General features: G+C 35.6%; 1 protein-coding gene across 5 annotated transcripts in view; it reads left to right on the plus strand.

Moving 5' to 3' along the window:
• Positions 1 to 27205, plus strand: part of COL14A1 (collagen type XIV alpha 1 chain) — a 309275-nt gene that overhangs the window by 208486 nt on the left and 73584 nt on the right. For all 5 annotated transcript variants that reach the window (XM_055287135.2, XM_055287134.2, XM_063643521.1 and 2 more), the window contains 10 exons: positions 4201 to 4324; positions 4526 to 4669; positions 6028 to 6192; positions 6798 to 6836; positions 6999 to 7137; positions 9418 to 9560; positions 11509 to 11618; positions 15561 to 15719; positions 23454 to 23531; positions 26631 to 26717. In XM_055287135.2, the coding sequence (XP_055143110.1) occupies positions 4201 to 4324; positions 4526 to 4669; positions 6028 to 6192; positions 6798 to 6836; positions 6999 to 7137; positions 9418 to 9560; positions 11509 to 11618; positions 15561 to 15719; positions 23454 to 23531; positions 26631 to 26717 (1188 nt within the window). The remainder of the gene's footprint in view (positions 1 to 4200; positions 4325 to 4525; positions 4670 to 6027; positions 6193 to 6797; positions 6837 to 6998; positions 7138 to 9417; positions 9561 to 11508; positions 11619 to 15560; positions 15720 to 23453; positions 23532 to 26630; positions 26718 to 27205) is intronic.

Genomic DNA, 27205 nt, shown 5'->3' on the forward strand with positions numbered 1-27205 from the left:
GTTGATGCAAACCACAATTACTTTTGCACCAACCTAATATTCTAAAAGATTAGAAGAGGAATTCTCCCTAAATCATTCTGTGAAGCCAGTATTACCTGATACAAAAACCAGTAGAGGACATAATGAAAAAGAAAATTACACGCCAACATCCCTGGTGAACGTAGACACAAAAATAATCAACGAAATACTAGCTAAACAAATCCAACAACACATCAAGAGATAATACACTGTGATCAAGTGGATGTCATCCCAGGGACACATAGAGGGTTTAACATATACAAGTCGATAAATGTGATACATCACATAAACAGAATTAATAACAAAAACCATATGTTCATCTCATAGATGCAGAAAGCATTCAATAAAATCCAGCATCCCTTTATGATAAATACTTTCAACAAACTAGGAATAGAAGGGACATACCTCAAAATAATAAACGCTGTATATAACAACCTCACAGCCAAAATCATACTGAATGGAAAAAAGTTGACAGCATTCCTTCTGAGAACTGGAACAAGACAAAGATACTCATTTTCACCGCTTCTATTCAAGATAGTACTGGAAGTCCTAGCCAGAGCAATAAGGCAAGAGAAAATAATAAAGGGCATCCAAACCGGAAAAGAAGAAGTTAAACTATTACTGTGTGCCAATGATATGATCATATACCTAGAAAACTTCCTAGATTTGATAAACAAATTCAGTAAACTCTTAGGTTACAAATCAGTGTATACAAATCAGTAGCACTGCTATACACCAAAGATCAATTCTCAGATAAGAGATAAGGCCTGAGGATCAAATCAAGAACATAATAGCTTTTACAATAGCTGCAAAAAAATAGACATACCTAGGAATATATTATACTTAACTAAAGAGATGGAAATTCTCTTCAACAAGAATCACAAAACACTGCTAAGAGAAATCAGAGATGACACAAACAAATGGAAGCATCCCATGCTCATGGATTGAAAGAATTCTTATTAAAATGACCATACTTCCCAAAGCAATCTACAGATTCAATGCAATTCCTATAAAAATACCAACATCGTTTTTCACAGAATTAGAAAAAACAATCCTAAAATTCATATGGAACCCAAAAAGAGCCCAAATAGCCAAAGCACTCCTAAACAAAAAGAAAAAAATCTGGAGGCATCACATTACCTGACTTCAAAGTATACTACAAGACCATAGTTACTAAAACAGCATGGTACTGATATAAAAGTAAGCACATAAACTAATGGAACAGAAGAGAGAACCCAGAAATAAAGTCAAATACATACAACCAACTGATCTTGGACAAAACATTCAAAAACATAAATTGGGGAAATGACACCCTATTTAATAAATAGCACTGGGAAAACTGGATAGCCACATGTAGAATGAAACTGGATCCCTACCTCTCACCTTATACAAAAATCAACTCAAGATAGATCAAAGCCTTAAATCTAAGACCTGAAATGATAAAAGTTCTAGGAGATAACCTGCGAAAAACTCTAATGGACATTGACCTAGGCAAGGAATTTATGACTAAGACTACAAAAGCAAATTCAACAAAAACAAAAATAAATAAATGGTACCTAATTAAACTAAAAACCTTCTGAACAGCTAAAGAAATAATCATCAGAGTAAACAGAAAACCCAAGAATGGGAGAAAATATTTGCAAACTATGCATCTGATAAAGAACTAATATCCAGAATCTACAAGAAACTCACACAAATCAGCAAGAAAAAAACAAATATCTCATCAAAAAATGGGAAAATGGCATGAATAAACATTTCTCAAAAGAAGATATACAAATGGCCCACAAACATATGAAAAAATGCTCAACATCACTATTCCTCATGGAAACGCAGATTAAAACCACAATGAGATACCTCCTTGCCCCTGTAAGAATGGCCATTATTGTAAGTCAAAAAACAGTAGATGTCGGTGTGGATGTGGTGAAAAGGGAATATTTATACACTGCTGGTGGGCATGTAGTTTAGTACAACCTTTATGGAAAACAGCGTGGAGATTTCTTAAAGAACTAAAAGTAGATTTACCTTTGGTTCTGGCAATCCCAGTACTGGCTATCTACCCCAAGGAAAAGAAGTCATTATGTCAAAAGACACCAGTAAACATATGTTTATTTTAGCACAATTCACAAATGCAAAGATATAGAACCAACTTCAGTGCCTGTCATCCAATGAGTAAAGAAAATGTTATATATATATGTAAAATATATATATATATATATTACACAAACACACACCATGGAATACTACTCAGCCATAAAAAAGAACAAAGTAATGTACTTTGCAGCAGCTTGAATGGAGGCCATTATTCTAAGTGAAGTAATTCAGGAATGGAAAATCAAATACTGTATGTTCTCACTTTTAAGCGAGAGCTAAGCTGTAGCTACACAAAGGAACACAGGGTGGTATAATGGACTTGGAGACTCAGAGTGGGGAGGGTGGAAGGTGGGTGAAGGATAAAAAAACTACATACTGGTTAGAATGTACACTACTTGGGTGATGGGTGTGCTAAAATCTCAAACCTCACCGCTATACAATTCAACCATGTAACCAAATACCCTTGTACCCCAAAAGTATTGTAAATAAAAATAGGTTCCCCACCCTGTGTCTAAGTGTTCTCATTGTTCAATTCCCACCCATGAGTGAGAACGTGCGGTGTTTGGTTTTCTGTCTTTGCGATAGTTTGCTCAGAATGATGGTTTCCAGTTTCATCCATGTCCCTACAAAGGACATGAACTCATCCTTTTTTATGGCTGCATGGTGGAGGTAAGGGGGAGGGATAGCATTAGGAGATATACCTAATGTAAATGATGAGTTAATGGGTGCAGCACACCAACATGGCATATGTATACATATGTAACAAGCCTGCACATTGTGCCCATGTACCCTAGAACTTAAAGTATAATAATAAAAAAAATAAAAATAGGTTATTATAAAAGAGGAGAATAGATAACACGCTGAGGCATGTCAGAAAGAAGGAAATTTCCTTTGAATTGGAGGAGACTTTTAAAAATGGTGACATGTCCAGTATACTGATGAACTGGTAGCAGCTTAAGGCCCATTTAAACAAAGAAAGCACTTGGAAGATGCTATCTTTACTTCTTACATCATAATTCTGAAAAACAAATAAAAAACAATTAATTAAAAATGATCCAAAAGTTCCACAGGAATAAAAGCAAGTTGTAAGAACTGAAGCCAGAAAGCTTTGTATAGTAGTGGTTAAGAACATACCTTTTGACATAGAATAGACCTAACTTCAACTGTTGACTCTGCCAGTGACCACTCTTGTGATGTTGTGCAAGTAACTTGTCTTTTGCAGCTCAGTTTCCTCAAGTGTAAAGTGATTAGAATAGTAGTAATTACTTCATAGGTTTGCTTCATAAGGAAACATTTGTAAAGAGTCTAACTCTGATTCTCAGACATTTGTCAAGTTACCAAGCTTAGGCTGCCATTTTTAAACTGTCAAATGAGGTGGCAAAAATCCTACATGCTTGAAAGATTTTTTTAAAAACTACTTTCTGAAAGTACTTAGAGACACATGCACTCCTATGTTCATTGCAGCACTATTCACAGTGACAAACATGGAATGCCCATCAATGGTGGACTGCATGAAGAAAATGTGGTGAACATACAGCAAGAAATACTATGCAGCCATGAAAAAAGAACAAAATCATGTTCTTTGCAGCAACACGGGTCCCTCTGGAAGCCATTATCTTGTGCAAATTAACACAGAAACAGGAAACCAAATACTGCATGCTGTCACTTAGAAGTGGGAGCTAAACATCGAGTACACATGGACAGAAAGATGGGAACAATAGACACTAGGGGCTACTAGTAGGGGGAGAATAGAAGGAGGCTGAAGGTTGAAAAACTACCTATTGGGTACTATGCTCACTACCTGGGGGACAGAATCATTTGTACACCACATCTCAGTGACATGCCATTTACCCATGTAACAAACCTACACAATGTACTCTCTGAATCTAAAATAAAATTTTTAAAAAAGAAAAGATGTATTTAATTTGTCTTCAAATTTGGTATGTAACTTGTATGAAAGAAATTTTAATCCAAGGAGATTTTGCAATGAGATAATGAAGAAATTAAAACTACAGGTGATATTGTGCTATTGCTCTCTGACCCAGTGGAAGTCTACATATGTGTAAAAATGAATACACCTTCTCTCTCCAGGTTGCAATGGTTCAGTTCACTGATGACCCCAGAACAGAATTTAAACTAAATGCTTACAAAACCAAAGAGACTCTTCTTGATGCAATTAAACACATTTCATACAAAGGAGGAAATACCAAAACAGGTATGACCGAAAGAAGCCCAGCTAAGGCTCAAAGTAATTCATTATTAGTAACTACTGAAATGACCTCCTGTTTTAAGGCATAGTAATTTTTTTAAAGATTATTTTTTTCATTAATTTAAGAACTTTGTTCCCACCCTTTCCTCTCCAGAAAAACAAAAATGGGAGAGAGTGAAATCAAACTGTTGCCTTTCTTTGTTTCAGGAAAAGCAATTAAGTATGTTCGAGATACCTTGTTCACTGCAGAGTCAGGTACAAGAAGGGGCATCCCAAAGGTTATTGTGGTTATAACTGATGGAAGATCACAAGATGATGTGAACAAAATCTCCAGGGAGATGCAATTAGATGGTAAGATATGTAAACAATAGTGGCTACCAAATGTAATGTTAGAATTCTTATTTTCTAAATACAAATTTATAGGCTATATCAGCATTACTTAAATGTTTTAAAATATTTCTTCATATTAACTAGACAGTGTAATTTTTAAAATACTTTCTGGTATACAAATTTGTAATTGTACTGTTTTGTTAGAGAACATAGGTTATTTTCTCTAACACTTTTGTTACCTACAGGATGCCCTTTATACGGAACTCTAGCAATTAAGTACTGAAAGAAAAGGACCGGGGAAAGAACCTTATTGCAGAAACTCCTTAGCCTCTTAATCATACCAAATGCCCATCAATGATGGACTGGATAAAGAAAATGTGGCACATATACACCATGGCATACTATGCAGCCATAAAAAAGAATGAGTTCATGTCCTTTGCAGGGAAATGGATAAAGCTGGAAACCATCATCCTCAGCAAACTAACACAGGAACAGAAAACTAAACACCACATGTTCTCACTCATAAGTGGGAGTTGAACAATGAGAACACATGGACACAGGGAGGGGAACGTCATACACTGGGGCCTGTTGGGGGTGGGGGGCAAGGGAGGGAGAGCATTAGGACAAATACCTAATGCATGCAGGGCTTAAAACCTAGATGACAGGTTGATAGGTACCGTAAACCACCACAGCACATGTAACAAACCTGCATGTTCAGCACGTGTATCCCAGAATTTAAAATAAAAATTTTTAAAAAAGAAAAAATATTGATTGAATGTGTATATATATATATATATATATATATATATATATATATATATGGACCAGGGAAGGAACCTTATTACAGAAATTCATCAGCCTCTTAATCTGTAAATACATATTCTCACAGGACTGCTGTGAAGATTAAATTACATAAGTCATGGCAAATAGTAGTTCTATTTACTTGCCAAGCATTGAATGGTGACCCACCTTAGGTTGCTACGCCTATTAATGTCTCAGTTTGTACTTCTGACACTGAGATAAGCTCAGTGTCTCTGTTTCAAGTATATTTCATACCACAAATGTTAAAGTAACTTTTAAAAATATGCAACCATAGAGATATTACTCAAATGCAAACTATTTTGTCTCAGGCACAATTTGGGGCCTTGGTCTTCTTGGGTTTCTTTAAAATGGAAAATCTCTTTAGGGGATGATGGAATCATTATCACATAATGAAATATATACATGCAGAACTCCGATGAACTGTAAAGAATGAATTATACACCCCCATGGGCCTTCCTAAATAAACATATTTTAAACAGTTGGACATGTCTTATATTACATTATTTGTGTTTTGTACAATTTAAAGTAATCAGAAATCTGTTCTCTGTCTGCCACAGGCTATAGCATTTTTGCAATTGGTGTGGCTGATGCAGATTACTCGGAGTTGGTTAGCATTGGCAGTAAGCCCAGCGCACGCCATGTCTTCTTTGTGGATGACTTTGACGCCTTTAAGAAAATCGAAGATGAGTTAATTACTTTTGTCTGCGAAACCGCATCAGCAAGTTAGTTCTTTGGAATTTGTACTTACTCATGTTGCTTAACGGCTGAAATATTTGACACTGGTTAAATAATGAGTCCCATCTTGATCTGAGAATAGAATATTGACTTCCAGTGCTGCTTGTTGCATAGACATTAAGTTTTATGGCTTTGAGCATATGGAAGTAAACCTCCCCTCCTCTGTTTAGAGTTTAGATTGATAAAAACCTTCCCTAATCAGATGACAGTCTATGTTTAAAAGCAACTGTGCTTAAACAGATGTAGTAAATAATTTTCAATGTATTAAGAATGTATTAAGATGTAAAATGTATTAAGAATTCTCATCTGGGCAACACATTACAAGGGAGATGTGTCCCAATACATGCTCTCAGGTGATAACCATTGATTTTAATGAACCCAGGAGAGAAGGAAGCTGTGGCCCTTTAGTTGTAATAAGGGACATTAGTACATTTCAATCTATGAAACCACAGAAAACCGTAGTCATATTTGATTTGGATTCTCTCCACAATCAACTTCTGGAAGGTTTGTATTAGTTTCCTGTTCTCAGGACAGGGAAAGAGTATGTTTGTGAAATATCCGAATTAGAATTTTATTTTGTTTGGTTTTCCAGCCTGTCCAATGGTACACAAGGATGGCATTGATCTTGCAGGTATGCATTATCACAGTCTTTTCAAACAAATATATTACATGCCTCTCCTTTGGGGATGGGGTTTCTGTTTTTGTTTTTAAATCCTTAATAGAAAAATATTAAAATTTGAAATTCTAAAGTGCCATATTCCTTATGTTTATTCTTTTTCTACTTTTTTTTTAGGATTTAAGATGATGGAAATGTTTGGTTTGGTTGAAAAAGATTTTTCATCAGTGGAAGGGGTTTCTATGGAGCCTGGTACCTTCAATGTATTTCCATGTTACCAGCTCCATAAAGATGCCCTGGTTTCCCAGCCAACCAGGTATGTTTCCGTTGCAAGATTTTAAAGTCAATCATATGTTTATTATATCTCACTGTGAAAATGATGTCAACTTGAACTGTGGGTAATAGTGCCTTGTAGGATTTTCCACGACGTTTAGAGTAGATGATATTTACATTTCTTTGTTTAAAAACACCAGACTCACACATAATGTGGGTTGAACTTTAACATCTGCTGATCTGAGACAACGTACAAAAATGATTGCTGGATGCTGTGGCTCATTCCTGTAATCCTAACACTTTGGGAGGCCAAGGTGGGAGGATCACTTGAGGCCAAAAGTTTGAGAGCAGCCTGGGCAACAAAATGAGAGTCTCTACAAAAACATAAAAATAAAAAAATTAGCTGGGCATTGTAGTGTGCACCTGTAGTCCCAGCTACTCTGGAGACTGAGGTGGGAGGATTGCTTGAGCCCAGGAGGTTGAAGCTGCAGTGTGCCACGATCATGCCACTGCACCTCAGCCTTGGTGAAAGAGCAAGACCCTGTCTTAAAAAAAAAAAAGTTGATACTTATATAGCACTACTACCAGCCATCTTTCTAAATGCTTATGTACACTAACTCACTCAAACCTCCAAACACCTCTATGAAAGTAGATTCTATTATTATCTAAATTTTACAGATAATGAATCAGAAACACAAAGAAGCTAAATGACTTGAGTGAGCTCACATAGTTAAATGGCAATGTTGAAATTTATATCCAGCAAGCAAGCTCCAGTGCCCAGACCCTGAACCATTTCATGATAGTGCTATATGGTTCAAATGGCTTTTATCTTTGAGACAGTCACAACAGCAACTCCAGAAAGTTGAAGAGTAGTAATCAGGTTTATATAAAAATTGCATCACTTAGCTACTTTATAGACACATTTGCATTATTCTTGTTTTTATCTCTGGATCCCCAGCAAATTAGATGGTGTCTGTCCACACTGAGGGCAGATCTGCCCCACCTAGCTCACTCAGACTCATACGCTAATCTCCTCTGGAAACACCCTCACAGATATACTCCAAAATAATGCTTTACCAGGTTTCTAGATATTCCTTAATCTAGTCAAGTTGAAACCTAAAATTTACCATCACAGGACCTTTGTCAGTTTATTTGCTCATTTATCTTAAATGTCTGTTACTATGTCTGGCATATAGTTGGCACTCAAACAATACTTACCAAATGGACAAATGAATTAATGAATATATAAATAAATGAATATTTATTTTTATCTGTGCAAACGAAACTTTCATTTTCAAATGCATGCTAAATTGCACATTTATTTATTCAATTAATAACTATTATGGAATTCCTACTATATGTGAAGGGTTGTATTTTTTGCTTGGAGAAAGATTTAAAAAGTAAATGAGTAAAAGTAACATTAGTTGTTAGAAAGAGAGACAAGATGATATTTTAAGTTGGGCTCTTCAGGAAGCAGATTTTCTGGCAGAGATTAGTATGTGGGAAGTTGATGAGGGTGTTCCTTCGTGGAAGGGAACAGCAGGACACAGGACAGGCCAAGAGGGAGAAGTCAAGCTGTGAAGAGTCTCAGTAAAAACCTCCACCCACCCAGAGGAGTTCTGAAAATGGTATGGCCCCTCAGAGCTGTCTCCCATTGGGTTCAGGGGTTCAGGTCCTTATACTTCCTCAATGACCAGTCATTGAAAAGAGGTTTCCTAGTAAGGTGGCATGACCTTGGGAGAGGCATCCTTTTTCAGCCAAGACAATTTCTGAAGGGGGATTGGTGTCTGAAACCTGTCTGCAGACAACACTCCCAGGACAAGGGGTAATGTGCCCTTGATTTTTGAAGGTGGATCTGGATGGTGCAACACAGATGGGAATGCAATTGACTGCAACATGTAGTAGAAAGTGATAATGTCATAAGTTATGTTTTACAGAAGGATAATAGATCAACATTGTTTATTATATGAAAACCTTTGACACTACTAGAATGTTCAGTGAGAAGTGACTGATTAGGTAAGTGATAAAATAGCCAAACAAAAGAAGATTGTGCAGCCATGAAATATCATGCTCTTAAAAATATTTAAGGAAATGGAAAGTGACTATTAAATGGAGCTAAGAAAGGGACAAAATGATATAAATTGGACAAATGCATACATTCTTTACTAAATTAGGTCACTTCAACCGTGATCTAGTTGGTGTTAATGGTGGTCTTTTCTGTTTTTCCAAATCTTGTGTAATGAAAATGTATTTGCTTTATAATTAAAGGAGTAACTTTTTTGAGGAAGGTTACAATGAAACCTGGTTTTCTTTCTATGTTCAGGTACTTGCACCCAGAAGGATTGCCCTCCGACTACACAATCAGTTTTCTATTCCGGATTCTTCCTGACACTCCACAGGAGCCATTTGCTCTTTGGGAGATTTTAAATAAAAATTCTGACCCATTGGTTGGGGTTATTTTAGACAGTAAGTATATTTATTGAGATCACATTTGCATATACATGTATGAGTAATGTATGTGGCATGCCATCTTGCCTGTTTGTGTATATTACAGAGTAACTCACCAATCTTATGTGATGTGTAAATACTAAACAATGAATTATATAGCAGTTGATTTATCCATTTATTCTCTCATTCTTTCAACAAATATTTCTTGAGTTCCTATTTTTTGCCAACACTAGGCCTAGGATGCAGTAGTGAGGAACGAGAAGAGAGAAAAACAATTTTTCCTGGGAGAGGGAAAACTACAGAAACAGCAAGGCCCTTGGAGGGTCAATGGGAGGGGTGGGACCACAGTTCATTTTTTGGACATAGATATGATAAAAGTAAGATGCATATTTGATATCCCAGAGTGGATGTCAGATTGACAGCAGCATATTTAGAAAGAATTCTGGGATGGAGATACACATTTGAAAGTTGTGTGTCTTTGCTATACAAGCCATGAGACTGGATGGGATCATCTAGAAAATGAGTCTAGAAAGAGCAGAGAATAGAGACTGTGCCACTGCACTCCAGCCTGGGCTACAGAGTGAGACTCTGCCTCAAAAAAAAAAAAAAAAAAAAAGACCAGAGAATAGGTCTGGAGGCTGGGAAATGCCAATGTTTGGAGGTTGGAAACGTGAGCAAGAACCAATGAAGGAAGCTTCTTAACCTCATGCTCTTGGATGTTGTACATGATGGTCACTTAATCAGATCAACTTTTTGGTTAATATCACTGAGTTTTTTAGTGTAGGATTCCAGTGAACCTAGGAACCAAAATTTGGAGGCTATTACTTGGTGCTAAGTCAAACATTTGGATAAGGAAAGTATTAAGCTTATTTCCGACTAGTATTTGTAAAAGGATTTTTCAGTACATGGAAACTAATCAACAACTAAATATGATATTGTGGAAGCATTTTGCATTGATATTAAAACGAAGGAAAAGCTGTAGATTGAAAGGGTATACGTTACTAACTCCATATATACCTGGGACTTGAAAATGAAGAATTTTCTCAAAATGATTAAGACTAGCTTGCTCCTTTTGAAAACAGAGGTATTAATTTGTAGCATAGGAATGAATTAGAAAGAAAAATATTCCTATCTTTTAAATAATAAAATATTCCTTGTAATAGGAAGAATTTAAGATTAGAAAAATTTTTGCTTGTTTGTTCATAATAAATGAAATATCTTGGGTGGCATAATTTGCACATCCTAGGAAAGTTGATTGCTGCAGTGGGTTAAAAAGACAAAGGGCCGGCCAGGCAAGGTGGCTCACGCCTGTAATCCCAGCACTTTGGGAGGCCGAGGTGGGCAGATCATGAGGTCAGGAGATCAAGACCATCCTGGATAACATGGTGAAACTCCGTCTCTACTAAAAATACAAAAAATTAGCTGGGCGTGGTGGCGGGTGCCTGTAGTCCCAGCTACTTGGGAGGCTGAGGCAGGAGAATGGCATGAACCCAGGAGGCGGAGCTTGCAGTGAGCCCAGATTGCACCACTGCACTCCAGCCTGGGCAACAGAGTGAGACTCCATCTCAAAAAAAAAAAAAAAAAAAAAAAAAAAAGACAAAGGGCCTGGTTTCTGTTCTTTAAGATTTGATAAACTTAAAGCAGCTGTGTCTGTCTCTACTCGCAGCTTTGGACAATTTCTCGCAAGAGAGTGATGGGAATGAGAGTCTGGGCAAGGAAGTACAGAGGAAGAGTATGTGTAGGAGTCTTTGCCTCACTGTCATCACCACGTGGCTTAATCAGTTCATGTAACCAACTAAAAGTCTGCAGCAACCTGGACACTGTAGATCACTTCCTTACTCATCACATCATTCTAAATACAGTTTCAAAACAATAGAGGCATTGTTTTGTTTTGAGTTGAATTTTAGAAAAAAAAAATTCACCTACTTTAATTATTTCCAAAATATTTTTATTTTTCTTTCAATAGATGGTGGGAAAACTCTAACATATTTCAACTATGACCAGAGTGGGGATTTTCAAACTGTTACTTTCGAAGGACCTGAAATTAGGAAAATTTTTTATGGAAGCTTTCACAAGGTTAGTAATGCTTTGTATGCGTGTATTCTTTATTCTATTTGCTATTGAACAAAGCCATTTAAAAAAAATTCCATAGGGCTTTGGATCTCAAATTTCAGCTGGAGTGAGAATTTCCTTTGTGCTTGTTAACAATACCCAGAGATTCTGATTTGGTAGTTCTGAGAGAGGACCCTGAAATGTGCATTTTTTTTTTTTTTTTTGGTAGGCACTCCAGAAAATAAGGGGGCCACTTTCCTCTTTGAGGAAAAATGTAGTTAAGGATATGGCATTACCAAGTGGACAGTTGCTCATTTGCTACATTAGGTGCAATGTAGAAAAGATTGCTGGTCTAGCTGGTACAACTAGCTATCTACGAGTGCAGATGAAAGCACAATCAGCTGAATCATCTTAAAATGTGCAGATAGGGATAACTGATTGCACTGATACTTTTACATATATACAAGTACAACCCATCACTGTCATCATAACAGTTGCCCTGCGGAAAAATTTTGTAAAACCTAGGTTTACTTGTCATTATTTAATTAATTAATTAATTTATTTAGAGACGGAGTCTTGCTCTGTTGCCCAGGCTGGAGTGCAATGGTGCCATCTTGGCTCACTGCAAGTTCTGCCTCCCGGGTTCATGCCATTCTCCTGCCTCAGCCTCCCAAGGAGCTGGGATTATAGATGCCCGCCACCATGCCCGGCTAATTTGTTGTATTTTTAGTAGAGACGGGATTTCACCGTGTTAGCCAGGATGGTCTTGATCTCCTGACCTCGTGATCGACCCACCTCGGCCTCCCAAAGTGCTGGGATTACAGGCATGAGCCACCGCGCCCGGCCACTTGTCATTATTTTAATAACTCAGGACTTGTGGTCTAACTATGTTCCTTAACATTTGCTTCTCAGAAACACTTATCTGTGGTGATCACTGGGGTGGACATCTACCACTATCTACAGCTTCCTTTGTATTTGAATAAACCCACTGATCTGTGGTGTTAAGCAGTGCAGCACCTACACTGCAGGATGAGCAGAGCATTTACTAGGTGGTGTAGAAAAATGCTTTGCCTCCTAACCAGGCCCTTACTGCCCTTTTAAAGTGAGAGAAGGGATGCTGCATAGCAATTTTCTTGGCTTCTGTCTCATGGCCTAGAATGCGGTCAAATCAATCTAATTTATGCAACTTTGCTACTTTCTGTTGTTTTGAATATCGTAATTGCATACCACATAATTGCGTAAGAACGTTGCTAAAAAAAAAAAACAAACTTTTTTTTTCTGTTTAATAGGACTGTACTACCAGAAGAAAAGGTATCTGAAAAGCACATAAGATACAGGTGGAGATTTATTAGTTCATGGCTCAAAATTGTCCCATTAGCAGCTCTTAGGACTTAACATTGTTTACTCACCAAATTCCTCTTGGCATGTTTGTTTTCTTGGTTATGGAGAGTGTATTGCAAAATAGTAAAAAAAAAAAAAAAATTGTATGGGAGATGAAAAGCATTTGAGATTTCATGAGTGTTAAAAGAAACATTGTCATTTTACCCCAAGGTTTAGGCATGAACTTGTAATTTTCATTCCAAAGAATCCTTTGTAAGTCTTAGGTGAAAGTTAAGCTTTATTTCCTTACCAGAAGAACTCAAGAAGTGAGGTTCATTAAAAATCGATTTAAAATTTATAAAGCTTCAAATTTTTAAAAGTTATGTGAAGGAAGACTTCCCTCTACTTTAAGTGTTAATAAAGCCAAAAAGCCAAACGAAGAAAAAATTTCAAAAAAGGCTTCTCATGTGACAAAATACTTCATAATAGACCTATTAATAGAATATCTCAATGCAAATTCAATTTGTAGAAGTCAAATTCTATTTTTTCATAGACTTATAAATGAATAAATACTTTACCTTAATTTCTCATTGATTTTCAGTTAGTTTTATTTTTTACACTTTGGCTATGAAGTGTGGGCCCAAGGTCTTTTTCAAAAAGCTTTAATTATATAAATGGGCACTTAAGTGCAACCAAAGAAGCAAAATATCTTTGAAAAATTTTCAATATCTCCTTTTGTAAAGTAAAAAAAAAAAAAACAAGCATGTGAATAACTCCCCACAAGTTAACAATTCTTGAGGCAGGGGTACTAGAAGCTAGGTTTTCTAGCACCCAGTATGAAAATTTCTGTAATCTATAATAATGGAAAATATTCTAAGGCTCAAAAACACATAAGAGTTGAATTATACTCTAGTCAATGATCATAACAGAAATGTTAATAAGAAGCAAGGAATGTGGTGGGGTTTATTCCATCAATGTTTCCATACTTGGGCAATAGTTAATTCCTTTTTGAAGGAAAAGGATTCTCAAGAGTCCTACTGTTGACTTACATTATTTGTATCATGATCTAACTTAAGTAAAACATGAAATAAAAATTGGTGTAAATCCATGTGCTTTCAGCTTGTATACAACAATGAAACAAAAATGAAGTTGAACAAAACCAGTAAAATTAAAAGTAACACTATCTTAATATGAAAGAGGACATTATTTCATTGACATTCCACCTCTACTTACAATGTGAATACACTGCTAGCTACTATAATTCCCATAACCTTGATTGTATTGCCCAAGATTGTTTTTCTTTGAACTACCATGATACCTTACCTTAAACAGATTTGTAACTTCTTTTGGCTTTTACTTAGGGTAAAACCATTATTTGCCTATTAATTTCACCCCATAACCTTGATTGTATTGACCAAGATAGTTTTTCTTTGAACTACCATAATACATTACCTTAAACAGATTTGTAACTTCTTTTGGCTTTTACTTAGGGTGAAATCATTATTTACCTATTAATTTGACTCTTTTAGCTCATCAGTCTGCCAAAAACAAGTACTGTAGTACTCATGAGGCTAATGCCATCATAAGTTACAATGCATATATAATCACTGAAATTTTATGGCAGAACTTGGACATAGTGTAATTATCTAGTTCATCTAGAATATACCTAACTTTGACTATCACCTAAATAAGAAAGATTTTACAAGTCCTTACAAAGAATTTGTCTACTCTGGAAAATGCAATCATGGACCTCCAGATTCTTGAGATTCTAGTTTAAGAAAATTGCACTATACACTAAGCTAAACAGCTTTATTTTATTTGAACCTGGGTTCACCAGAAAGCATTCCTTCTTCCCCCTCAGATTCTAGATCCCCTTTCCTTATCCTAAATTAAATAAATATTTTCGGCCGGGCACGGTGGCTCACGCTTGTAATCCCAGCACTTTGGGAGGCCGAGGCGGGCGGATCACGAGGTCAGGAGATCGAGACCACGGTGAAACCCCGTCTCTACTAAAAATACAAAAAATTAGCCGGGCGTGGTGGCGGGTGCCTGTAGTCCCAGCTGCTCGGAGAGGCTGAGGCAGGAGAATGGCGTGAACCTGGGAGGCGGAGCTTGCAGTGAGCCGAGATCGCGCCACTGCACTCCAGCCTGGGCGACAGAGCGAGACTCCGTCTCAAAAAATAAATAAATAAATAAATAAATAAATAAATAAATAAATATTTTCGAAGTGTGGTTTGCCAACCACTCATCACACTTTGGATGATTGTTGGTGATATATCAACAAAAATTTTTAATTTTAATATCTTTATGTTTATTTTAATGTGCATTCAGAAAAGGCATAGCTAGTACAGCAGTCCTGTGATTTCAAAGATGCAATTGCTCTCGAGTTAGGCCAGACTTTAAAAAGTGAATCCTTTCAAAGCCATTTTAAAAAGAAGTGTTAAATAGATAAAAAGAGATGGTACTTGAATGTGGGAAAATCATGGAGATAATAAAAGTAGAAATTTTCTCTTCTAGCAAAATACATGGTGACAGAATTCCTTCTCTTCTCTTTCATACTTTGTAATGATGAATCATACAATTATACAAATTTGGTTGATATTTCCTTCTGTTTCTTACCTCCTAAAACATCTTACTTTTACCTAGCTACACATTGTTGTCAGTGAGACTTTGGTCAAAGTGGTTATTGACTGCAAGCAAGTGGGTGAGAAGGCAATGAACGCATCGGCTAATATCACATCAGATGGTGTAGAAGTACTGGGGAAAATGGTTCGATCAAGAGGACCAGATGGAAACTCTGCACCGGTAAGTGAATAAACCCGTGAAGCTGTGTTATTGTTAAGGGAGAGAAATTATTTTAAAGTATATTAGCTATTTTCCAGGGGAAAGTTTTAACAAAAAGGTGAATGGATAAATGGATGGATGGATGAATAAATGGATGGATGGATGAATAGATAGATGGATGGATAAATAGATAATGGCCTCTTTAAATGAATTAAGACAGGTACATTCAAAGCTTGTGGTAGTATGCTTCCGCTGTATTGTATGGAATATGCATTAGGAATTAGGCTAGTTTATTTTCTAAATGCATTTTAAAATTTAAATGGTAAAATATTCATCACATGGTTTGGGGCATAAATCGTTTTTAGAAAAGAATTACAACTGTAAATGAACCTTATTTATATAAGTAAATACAAATCCACACAAAATTAGTGAATATTACACACAGGAAATTGACATAAGCTTCTTACTTGGGTTAGATTTGGGCATTTTAAAACTAGGTTTTTGCTATCACTAATGTAAAGTTTACTCTTTAATTATTAGTGATTATTAAGTAACATACCATTCTAAGATAATATATTTTTTTACCTTACAACATGGAATTTAAATCTCGGAGACTTCCAGTTGGCAAATAAATCACATTCCCATCACGCGTTACCCACAAAAAAAGAATAGTGCACACAGTTTTTTGTGTTAATACTGTGCATTCACAGCTAATTAGCAGCATTCTCTAATTTGAGTCATTCTATAATTAGTGAGGCATTTTATTCTTGTAAACAATCCCAACTATTCTAATCTACACTTCTCTTATGTAATAGAACAATCAAGATAATTATGAATTACTATTGTCTCCCACTTTCATAAATCTGTAGAATTAGCCAGTTATACAAGAACTGGTAGTTCTCAAAGACTTTTAAAGCTGAAGATCACCTTGTAAAAATGAAATCCTATACTATGTCAAATAAATAAAACAGACCCATGGTTCTAATTCCACTACCATTCACTTAGTACACAGGAAATAGTCCGAGTGGGAGAGTGATTTACTTTGGGGCCCTTTGCTATTTTGGGGCATTTATCTTTGTGGTAACAATAGAAGTGAATGGTAGCAATGTGTCCCCGTATGTATAGGGGGACATTGATGCTTTCAGACCTTGATAGGTAGATGATGCTAAGTAGTTTAACACTTACAGTTGAAGTATCTTTAAAAGTTCTTTTGTTTCTACCTTGCTTTGGAGAATTATGAATTAGATGTTTAGAAAGAGAATGTAAAAGCTATGGAAGTCTCTCTTGTTCTCAGTTACAGTAAGAGACTTTTGGGAATGTTTACGATTTTGAAAACTTGTCTCCTCCTAATGTGTGGCATTTCATGATAATTAAAAAACACACCATCTTCTGCTTAATGGAAGATACTCCTGTGATAGTACATGAAGGAATTTATAAAAACACAGAATTATCAAACTAAGGATATCTTATACAGATAAATGGATATATAGATGGATACTTGGATGATGAATGAATAGACTGTAAGAAAGAGAATCCAGGCTGGGTGCGGTGCCTCACGCCTGTAATTTCAGCACTTTGGGAGGCCGATGCAGGTGGATCACGAGGTCAGGAGATCGAGACCATCCTGTCTAACATGGTGAAACTCTGTCTCTACTAAAAATACAAAAAATTAGCTGATGTGGTGGCACGCACCTGTAGTCCACTTACTTGGGAGGCTGAGGCAGGAGAATTGCTTGAACCCGGGATGCGGATGTTGCAGTGAGCTAAGATTGTGCCACTGCATTTTAGCCTGGGTGACAGAGCAAGACCCTTATCTCAAAAAAAAAAAAAAAAAACCACAAAGAAAGAGAAACCATTCTAGGAATATGAGATTCTGGGCCCAGATCACATAATACTATTATTAATATTTTCTTAATTTTAGAAATAACAAATATAAAATTCCCGAAAGTTAGTAGGCGTTCACTGAAGAGCAACTATTATTATTGAAGAAAGTCAATAACACATTCTCCATCCTCCATCCCACCTTTTCTAGACTTCTAGCACTTGATTATTGATAGTCACATACTATTTTGTTTCTCTTTCATATATCTAAATTTCACTCCTCTAACCAGATCATAAATGCCTCAAAATAGAAACCGTGTCATTGTCTTTGTTTAAAACCACCCTATATCACAGTGTCTAGTCAATACTGATGAACAGAGTAAGTTCTCAAGAAACATTTGATAGAAATTAAATAGAATGTTGTCTGTTCAAATTGTATTATATCTTTTCTTAAAATTTTGTTTTGCATATATTCCATGTGTGATGTTGACAATAGTCCCATAATATATATTGTACCCTCTCCTAATTATTTTGTAATTATAATATATTTCACAATGGTAGTTTTATAATTGTATTTTAAAGTATACTGTATGTAATAATTATGCTCCAAATATATGACCAACTAAATATCAACTAATTTCTTTCTGAAAGTAAAAATGCCTGCAGGTTTCAGGCCTACTGGTGATCAATCTTTACTTTTGGCCATGAGAGAAATGGAATTAAACAGAGCACTCTCTGTGGTTACTTCCAACTAGTAGTAGACAAAGGAGAATTATAGAAGTCAATAATTAAAGAGTTCTTTGTAAGGCTAGTAGGAAAAAAGTCATAGCATTTGTTGAATCTAGAAGTCTACAAAGGATTACTAACTAGATTTTCAGTCTGCCCACTTACTGAAGAATTTGATTATGTTGAAATGAATGTATTAAGTTAGATCTCAAGAATGTGATTGGAAACTCAGACTTGCTTTTTGAGGGATATTACTTAATCATTTCAGTACAAGGTAAGAGAAGTCTCAGTTTTCAATTTTAAATTTAGAAATCACAGACTGCCGATCTAACGTTGATATACATTTGTACTCTAATATCCAGCAAAAGGGAATGTATGTTTTGCAAATTCTGGATTATTCTAGGAGGAGTAATTATTATATAAGAGAGATTAGTAACTTATAGGTCTCCATTCCCTGCCAAATCCAACAATTATTCAATAAATGCCAGATGGTGGAAGTCTAAAGATTTAGTCTTTAAAGAAAATATATTCTTTTTAAACCATAATTGAGTGGAAGATAGATTAATGCATTTAAGGATACAGTAACTACTTGATAGAAATTACGTTCTTAATAAAATCAACTGGTGTTCAGCAATGCAAGATTGTATAGGCAGTAACAGTCTCTCCTGGGGCTAAACTAACAAGCAGGCTTAACTTAGCTGTCTAAATACATGTGGAATGAAAATTAACAACTGTGCTTCTCCTTTCCAAACTTTTTTCTCCTAAAAAGTTTCTCCTGCATTTTCTGGTACCTAATGAAATGATTCTAGAAAAGTTTTGAGCTTCTGGCATACGATCATATTTCTTAGTGCCTTTCTTCTACCTTTGCAAATCTAATACTTAGGTAAGTATCCAACTGGCATACATTTAGCTCCCTGCTGTTCAAACAACAGAGACGTATGAGTTGTGCTATGGAGTTGCCTATCATTTTAGCCACTGAGTTACAGCTTTTATATATAAATCAATAGTAGACTAGTTGATGGTTCTACAAACACTTGTTTGAAAACAAGTGTTGTTAAATTGCTAAAAAATATAGTATATTTTCACGTGAATTATCTACTTTAAGCTTTTAAAATTATAATGATAGCTAATAGTTGTTACATCTCTGCTAGGAGCTAGGCAGTGTGTATTTTCCTGGGATTATTTCATTTAATCCTGTAATAATCCTTGAAAGAGATACTTGCATCTTCCCTACTCTGTAGATAGAGAAACTGAGACTTTAAGAAGCTAGGGTCAGGTCCCCTTTCAAAAAGTGAGAGTAGTGAAATAAGAGACTGTATCCAACTTCTATAAGATCATCTGCCTTTCATTCCAGTGCTTCTTCCATTAGGACAGACTCTGATAATTATAGAATAAAGGCAGAGAAGGGAGTTTGATTTGTACCAGAGACTATATGTCCTATCTGTTCATTGACAGGTTCAAAGATTTACCATTATTTGAATTACAAGCTTGAGAGCAAAGTAATCAAAACTACCCACCAAGTGTGTCTATACCTTAAAATTCTAATTAATACCAACAAGTGCAATAGCTATGAATTTTATTTTCTAATTTAATCAGTGCCTTCATGGTTTCCCTTAAATTCAATAAATTGATTGAAAACAAGTTAAAAACGATCAGTTCAATAGTTGAAAAGTGGTAAATGCACAATCTTAGTTTTTTGATGGTGTCAATAAAGGTTAGACATCAAATTACAAACAGAAAATGGTTTAGTTCCTCTGTACTGTTTCACCAGTATTCTTGTGCAGTGTAAAGCTCTCTAAATATTTATATAAATTTGAGTACAACTTTACTTCAAATTATAAATTAGTTATAGTATGTTAGAAAAAAAAATCAGAGAATAAAATTTGGCACTGAGTGGAAAATGGAGCCAGAGGTACATTTTAATTCCCATTCACAGATCAAAATGACTCAACTGCTACGAAATTTTTTAATCTTATTTTCATGCTAACATTTGACCCCAAGTGACTTGCCTTTTGTGCTATACCAGACAAAAATGTCTAACAATGAAAAATGAGCATTTGTAATTGGCTAAGTGTTCCCTTGAAAAAGATTATGAAAAGTGAAAGTGGGAGGTTTTGTGTCTCTTCCTCTTTTTTTTTTTGCAAAGATGTATCTTTTATAATTTTCAGTTGGTTACAAAAAAGTTACGAAAGTAAAAAAGGGCTGCTTCTTGCATTAGTTATCTAAAGTATTATTTATTTTGAGCCACACTATCTTGCATTTTAAGGTACTCAAATATGAGATCTTTTGACATACCATCTTGTACTGTCTCCTGTATAATTTGCATAAATATGTATGTCGTTGCTTTTGGAATAAAAGCCAGAGGCTTTTTTTCTGTTTTAATCAATCCCCTGAAATGTGCCTTGGAAAAAAAAAAAAAGTCCCTAAATAAAGGCTGAGGAATCTAAACTATTACAAGTGCAAACAATTATGAATAAATTTGTTGTACTCAGAAAAAGCTGCTGACATCATCCAACTTGCAAAAGAACAGTCAGCCCACGTAACATTCCTGAAATTATAATATCAGCTTCATTCAGCACTTAGTTAGCATTCAACCCCTGGAATAAATAAATTGAGCTCCTAAGAGTCCCAATAACTTCATAAGGCAGAAGTCCAGTGAAAGGTTTGTATGTAGACATTAGACTGTTATAGGTGGTTAGGTGGTAGATGTTTATTTGAAAAACTTCAAGAAATCCTGATGTATACGGGGCTTGTGAAAGGCCTTTGCTTTAAGTAAGTCTTTCCATTCATGAAAATGTTTTTGCTCTGAGGGCTCTACTCAGAAATGGAAAATTTCTTAATGGATAAATGATTTGCAGGCTTAGCTGAATCTATCCAATGCTGTCATAATGGGACCTATTTAATAAATGTCCCAAGACAAAATGGCATTGTAAGATTACATTGGGCTATCTGCATTTTAAACGTTAGATCAAAGATCAGTTTAATGGAAAATAAACCACAAGAAAATGGGACATGCCATTTAAATCTCAAACAGAACTAAACCTTCAACATGTGGTTACGTTATTTAAACTTCTTCTTCCCCAGTCCTATTCCACAGAATGGACTTTGCTATGATCATATCCCATAGCGGCAATCTGAAGATGTAATGATATATGCAAAGTGCTTAGGATAGTGCCTGGCACATAGTAACATTCATTTCTGCAAATGTTTGTTGCTATTGTTGTTGTTATTTACGAAGATTTTTCTGAATCAAAACATTTCATAGATATTATTATTGTGGAAACAAACTACTATTATATTTCTGTCCTCAATACTGTCACTGTAATTTTGATTCTACTTTTTTGGCCTTTGTATTATATGTACACCTTCTCCTTAAATCAATTATGAGAAAGCTAATATTTATTATTTATAGCAACTATGTTCCAGGCACTGTTCTAAATATTTCCCCTATACTAACTCATTTAATCCTCACAACCACATGAATAGGTACTATTATTATGCTCACTTCACAGATGAGAAAACTAAGACTCCAAGACATTAAATAATTTGTTCAAAGTAACTCAGTCTGTCAGTGGAGGAGTCAGAGATGACACCCAGGCAGTCTAGCTCCATACTCTCAGAATCCCTATGATCTTTGAAATATTTGTTGTTAGTGTTGTTGTAATTGTTTATAAAAATAAGCTATAATGTATTTTTCCAAATGTCTTAATTTTATTAGGTGGTGCAAAAGTAATTGCAGTTTTTGACATTACTTTTGTACCAACGTAATAAAAACTTAATTTTTTATTGGACATAATTTTTTTTTGTTTGATTGCCCTGGACAGTCTCAGTTATCATACTCTTGGATGGTGGAGGGGAACCTTAAATCACCTAGAAAAAAAAAGCAGTGAGCCATGCACATATTTCTGCAAACAGCTACAATAGATGTATATGGGATCATGAAAATAAGATGCTTTGACTTATGGATTTGCTTTCAACATTCAGGGGTTACTTTGTTGATCGGTTGGAATGAATGTTTGCAATAAGGCATAGTTACTTGAGTATAATGACAGAAAGCCCGATGTCATTCTGCTTACTGTCGGAACAAGTTACTCTGTGATAGTGCATATGCATTTTTAATAACGTGTTTCAACAGTGCTATCTACTTGGGCATTATCATTTTTCTGGAAGATGTTTGGCGAAGGACGGGTATTTGGGAGGAAATAAGGAAGGCACCAAGAGTTTCCAGTCTTTGCTGAAAACACCACTTGCTGAAAGCAAGATTACAGATTTAAAATGAAAACAATTTCATCCTTCTCCCAGATCAGTAATAGAGCACACTCTTAATATTTGAAAATAATGTAGGAAGAAATATAGTAAAAATGATTGGGTCATTAAGCTAGTGTTAGCCCTTAATGATGTTATAATTATGTTTCTGTATATTTCAACATGTATATTGACTTATCGCCAACATACATGAGTGGAGCAAGCCTGTCTAAATATTTATGGCATGATCAATGGCTTAAATAAAAATACACATAGCTTACATTCTCACAATACTGAATGTGAAGCTGTCATGACATTTGCCACATTGTGTACCGTATTTATGTGTTCCCCTCTCACTCCCTGTAAGTGCTTCTAGGTCAGGACTATGATTTTTTTAAAAATGTTTGTATCCTAAAAGTCTACATAGTATCTGGCTTACGTAATGCACTGAAGAAAAAGTTACTGAGTGTATGTACAAAGGAATGAAGTGAGAATTAATTCAATAAGGCTTCCTGAGTGCTTTTTATATGCCACACATTATGATAGGTGACCTAAAGATGAGTTTGGCAATGTAAATAATTGTGTAGTGGGAGATGTGCTGTAGAGGAGGCATATGGAGTGTTGTGTGATTACAGAGTCATTTGGGAGCAGCTGTGATGGGCTTTGTAAGGAAGACTTTAACAGAGGAGCTAAGCTTACTCTTTAGGTAGAAACGAGAGGGGAAGTTTTGATAAATAAGAGGGTTTAAATGGTAGATGAATAATTGTAGACAAAATCTTAGATCACTGTGTGTTTGAGGAAAAAAATTAGTTTGACATTGTTGAAGTTACTTTTTAATTTACTTACTGTAATGTATTATTAATGTATTGGTATTCTGTTATATAATACATAACATAAAATCATTATAAAGATAATTTATTTATATATATTTTATTGAATGACAATTTTCTTTTTAAATCATAGTTCCAGTTACAGATGTTTGATATTGTTTGCTCCACATCATGGGCCAATACAGACAAATGCTGTGAACTTCCAGGCCTGGTAAGTATTCTTCCTTCATTTCTATTGATATTTTTTTATTGTATTTAATTTTCTGGAAATGAGAAGCTATTTCTCAACATTCATATCATAGGCAACTCATTGAGATGATAAAATTAGAAAGAGATTAATAAAGAAGCGTGTCTGAAATTAACAAGATTTCTCCTGTATGACCCAGGATCACATACAGTGTGAACTGCACAACTCAGAGGGTGCCATTTACACATAGTCCAGATGTTCCCAGATTCCATGGCTCATGAAGCCCTTAGTGTCTCAACTTTTTTCTTACACCCCTAAGCCAAAAGAAACACCTTGCAGTTCCATTTGTGAAATAATAGGTCCAAACATCTTGCTAAATATTTATGTCCTAACAAATCAGTAGCCATATAAAATAACAATGCACATACATTGAAAGAAAAAAGTGATATTTATATTTTATTCTTAAATGACCGCAATTGCTTACTGTTGAGATGTGTGTGCTTACCTGAGCCCTGCAGCATTTCTCATATCTTGGGATCATATTGGCCATTGCCATCCTCACTTCTTTTTCTACATTGCTTATTTTTATAGCACTTTCCTTTCATCATAGCAGCTATATTTGTAAATTAGGGCATCATCCAAAAAAAGTGTTGCAAAATCTAATGTTGAAACTGCAGACTACCTTGAGCTTGTCATTCACAGGAAATCCAGTGGGTGCTGAATATTGCTGTGCTTCTCTTAAATTTTTAAAACATTCACAGGATCCCTGTGAGTTCAATATAGTGCTCCCGGGCATCTTGGTGTACAATTTTAGAACTGTAGTCATAATCTACATAACCTGTATGTGATGCTACTAGAAAACTAAACATTTAAAAGTTATTTATACCAAGTGATGGTGTAAATATTTATGTCCTAACAACTCAGTAGCCCATATAAAATATAATACACATAAATTGGAAGAAAAAATGATATTTCTATTTTATTCCTATATAAGCATAATTTCTTACTGATAGGATGTGTGTATACCCATATATATATAAACAAAAAAACAGATTTATATCTTAGGATCCTAGGACAAGTAAGCTGGCACGGACGACCCTGTCATGGTTGGGCAGTAGTCATGTCTTAATAATTAAAGCTGGGATTCTCCAGAGCATGGTGAACCCTTCGTGAAGTCTGTGAGATTTGACCTTATAACTGTATTAGTCTGTTCTCATGCTGCTAATAAAGACATACCCGAGAATGGGTAATTTATAAAGGAAGGTTTAGTTGACTCACAGTTTTGTATGGCTGGGGAGGCCTCAGAAAACTTACAAACATGGTGGAAGGGGAAGCAAACACTTCCTTCTTCACAAGGTGGCAGCAAGGAGAAGTGCAGAGCGAAGGTAGGGGGAAAGCCCCTTACAAAACTATCAGATCTCATGAGAATGTGCTCACTATCACAAGAACAGCATGGTGGTAACCGCCCCTATGATTCATACCTGACTTACATTATGCACTGAAGAAAAAGTTACTCCACTGGGTCCTACCTGTGACACATGGGGATGATGGGAACTATATCAAGGTGAGATTTGGGTGGGGACACAGCCAAACTATCAGTAAGACTTACCATATCAAAAAGCCAAACCATATAAATAAGACTTAACACCTCACAACATCTATTGCAAGCACCAAATTCATGGCAGTCTGTATTTAAGAAGGACGCAATTTATTATTTCTTCACCAAAATAAGTTTCTGGTAAACTCTGGAAGAAATTAAATTAGGGACACCTTGATGTTATGCTAAAGGAAAGGTAGATGGGAAATTGGCAGGAGAAACACTCAGAATCCTCTGTTGTATCAAGCAAAGATGTGATCACCACTTTTTCTAGGAAGGACCCTTCTCGTTCCTTTTCTTTTTACTTGTCTCATTGAAGAGGCGTAAATTCCATAGTAAAAAGACACGGTGCAGTAACAGTCAGCAGCACTGGCAAAACCATCACTGAGTTTCTGGCTACAGGTGGCCTGTTGTTAGCCTTATTTTGGGATCCTTCAGGATACTTAAGTTTACGTTTCACTCTAGCTGGCCAGATTTCAGGCCAGATGTGCTCACAGTGGGGTTGAACTGATACCTTTTAATGTTGTCCAACATTTAGAGAAAAGTATATACACCGTGTAACAGGCCATTTGCTTAACCTTTCTTGGGTTTCTGTTGTGAATGTTGTAGAGACTCAGATTATTTTCAGTTTGGCAACTTAACTGTCATCTGTGCTCTATTTGGCTCTAATTTTATTTTCCCCCAAAGTCTTAAATAATGACTAATTTTTTTCTCTATCCAAAGGGACTGATGAACTCCATGAAGTTCTATAGTATCTTATCCCAGTGCTGAGCTCATTTTGGCTGCTGCTCTAAATGGGATATTTACAAATTGTTCAATAGCTGTTAGCAGGTGCTCTGTCTTCCTCTACATTCCAGTGACTCATTCAGATATCTTCAGCCTTCCATTAATAATCTATATTGTAATGTCACATGACAACAATATTCCCTAAGAGAGAAGAAAAATGTTCTCCTGTTCCAGAGCCTTAGATCTACACTGTGATGTTTTTCTTACTTTCAACAACAGAATGTGAGCAGTTGTGGAAATTGTCATAGGGAATTGATGATGAGTTTAAACATTGATTTTATTTTGCTTTTCTTTGTTTGTTTTAATACAGATATAGTTGTTTTGATTGAGTTCTCCAGCAAGTTTTCTTTTATCCTTTGAAACAGAAAAATTATTATAGCATAAAAAAGTTTTCAAGACCTTTAGTTCACAGAGTACTATCACTCCAACCAACAGAATTAAATAGTAATCAAGATTTTTTTTTTTTTTTTTGCACTCACTTCTGATTGTCTTTCCTCACCTGGATTCCCAAGCTGGTTTTAGCAACACCCATTGATAATAGTGATTATCAGTGACTAGGAGGTACCCATTCATTTTTCTTTACAGAAAAGATTTTGTAATCAGGAGGGAATATTCTCTGCCTTTCTAATGTGCACTTGAAAGTCTAAAAATATCTTAAATCAAACTGTTTTCTTTGAGCCAATAAAGCCATTTGTATAAACTGGCATGCTAATGGTTGTGCTTTTTTTGTTTCTTTTCAGAGAGATGATGAGTCTTGCCCAGACCTTCCCCATTCCTGCTCCTGTTCTGAAACCAATGAAGTAGCTCTGGGACCAGCGGGCCCACCAGTAAGTCTTGCTGAGTTCAGCCTTAAATGTTTTTTAATAATATTAATAGCTATCACTTGTGTGTCTAATATGTGTTGTCTACTGTACTAAATGGCTATTACTCACTTAATTGTAGGAATACAGTGAGACACAGAGATGTTAAGTAACTTGATTAAAGAACACAGCTTGGAGGAGCTGGGCTGGGCTTCAAATCCAAGTCTCCATGACTCCTAGAGATGATGCTTCTCACCACTGTGCCATACGATGTCTCATACTGGTCTATACTCAAAATCTTCCCTTAAAGCTACTATGGTTAATTTTCGGTGTGAATATTTCAAACCAGGACCTTTACTTGTACCTGTAAGATTTGCATACACCTGCTTTGTCCACTTTCTCTCTTTTTCTAAACTTTTACTTTAGGTTCAGGGGTACATGCGAAGGTTTGTTACATAGATAGGTAAACTCATTTCACGAGGATTTGTTGTACAGATTATTTCATCACCCAAGTA

The sequence above is a fragment of the Symphalangus syndactylus genome, chromosome 7 (assembly GCF_028878055.3).
Source record: "Symphalangus syndactylus isolate Jambi chromosome 7, NHGRI_mSymSyn1-v2.1_pri, whole genome shotgun sequence".
NCBI lineage: Eukaryota > Metazoa > Chordata > Mammalia > Primates > Hylobatidae > Symphalangus > Symphalangus syndactylus.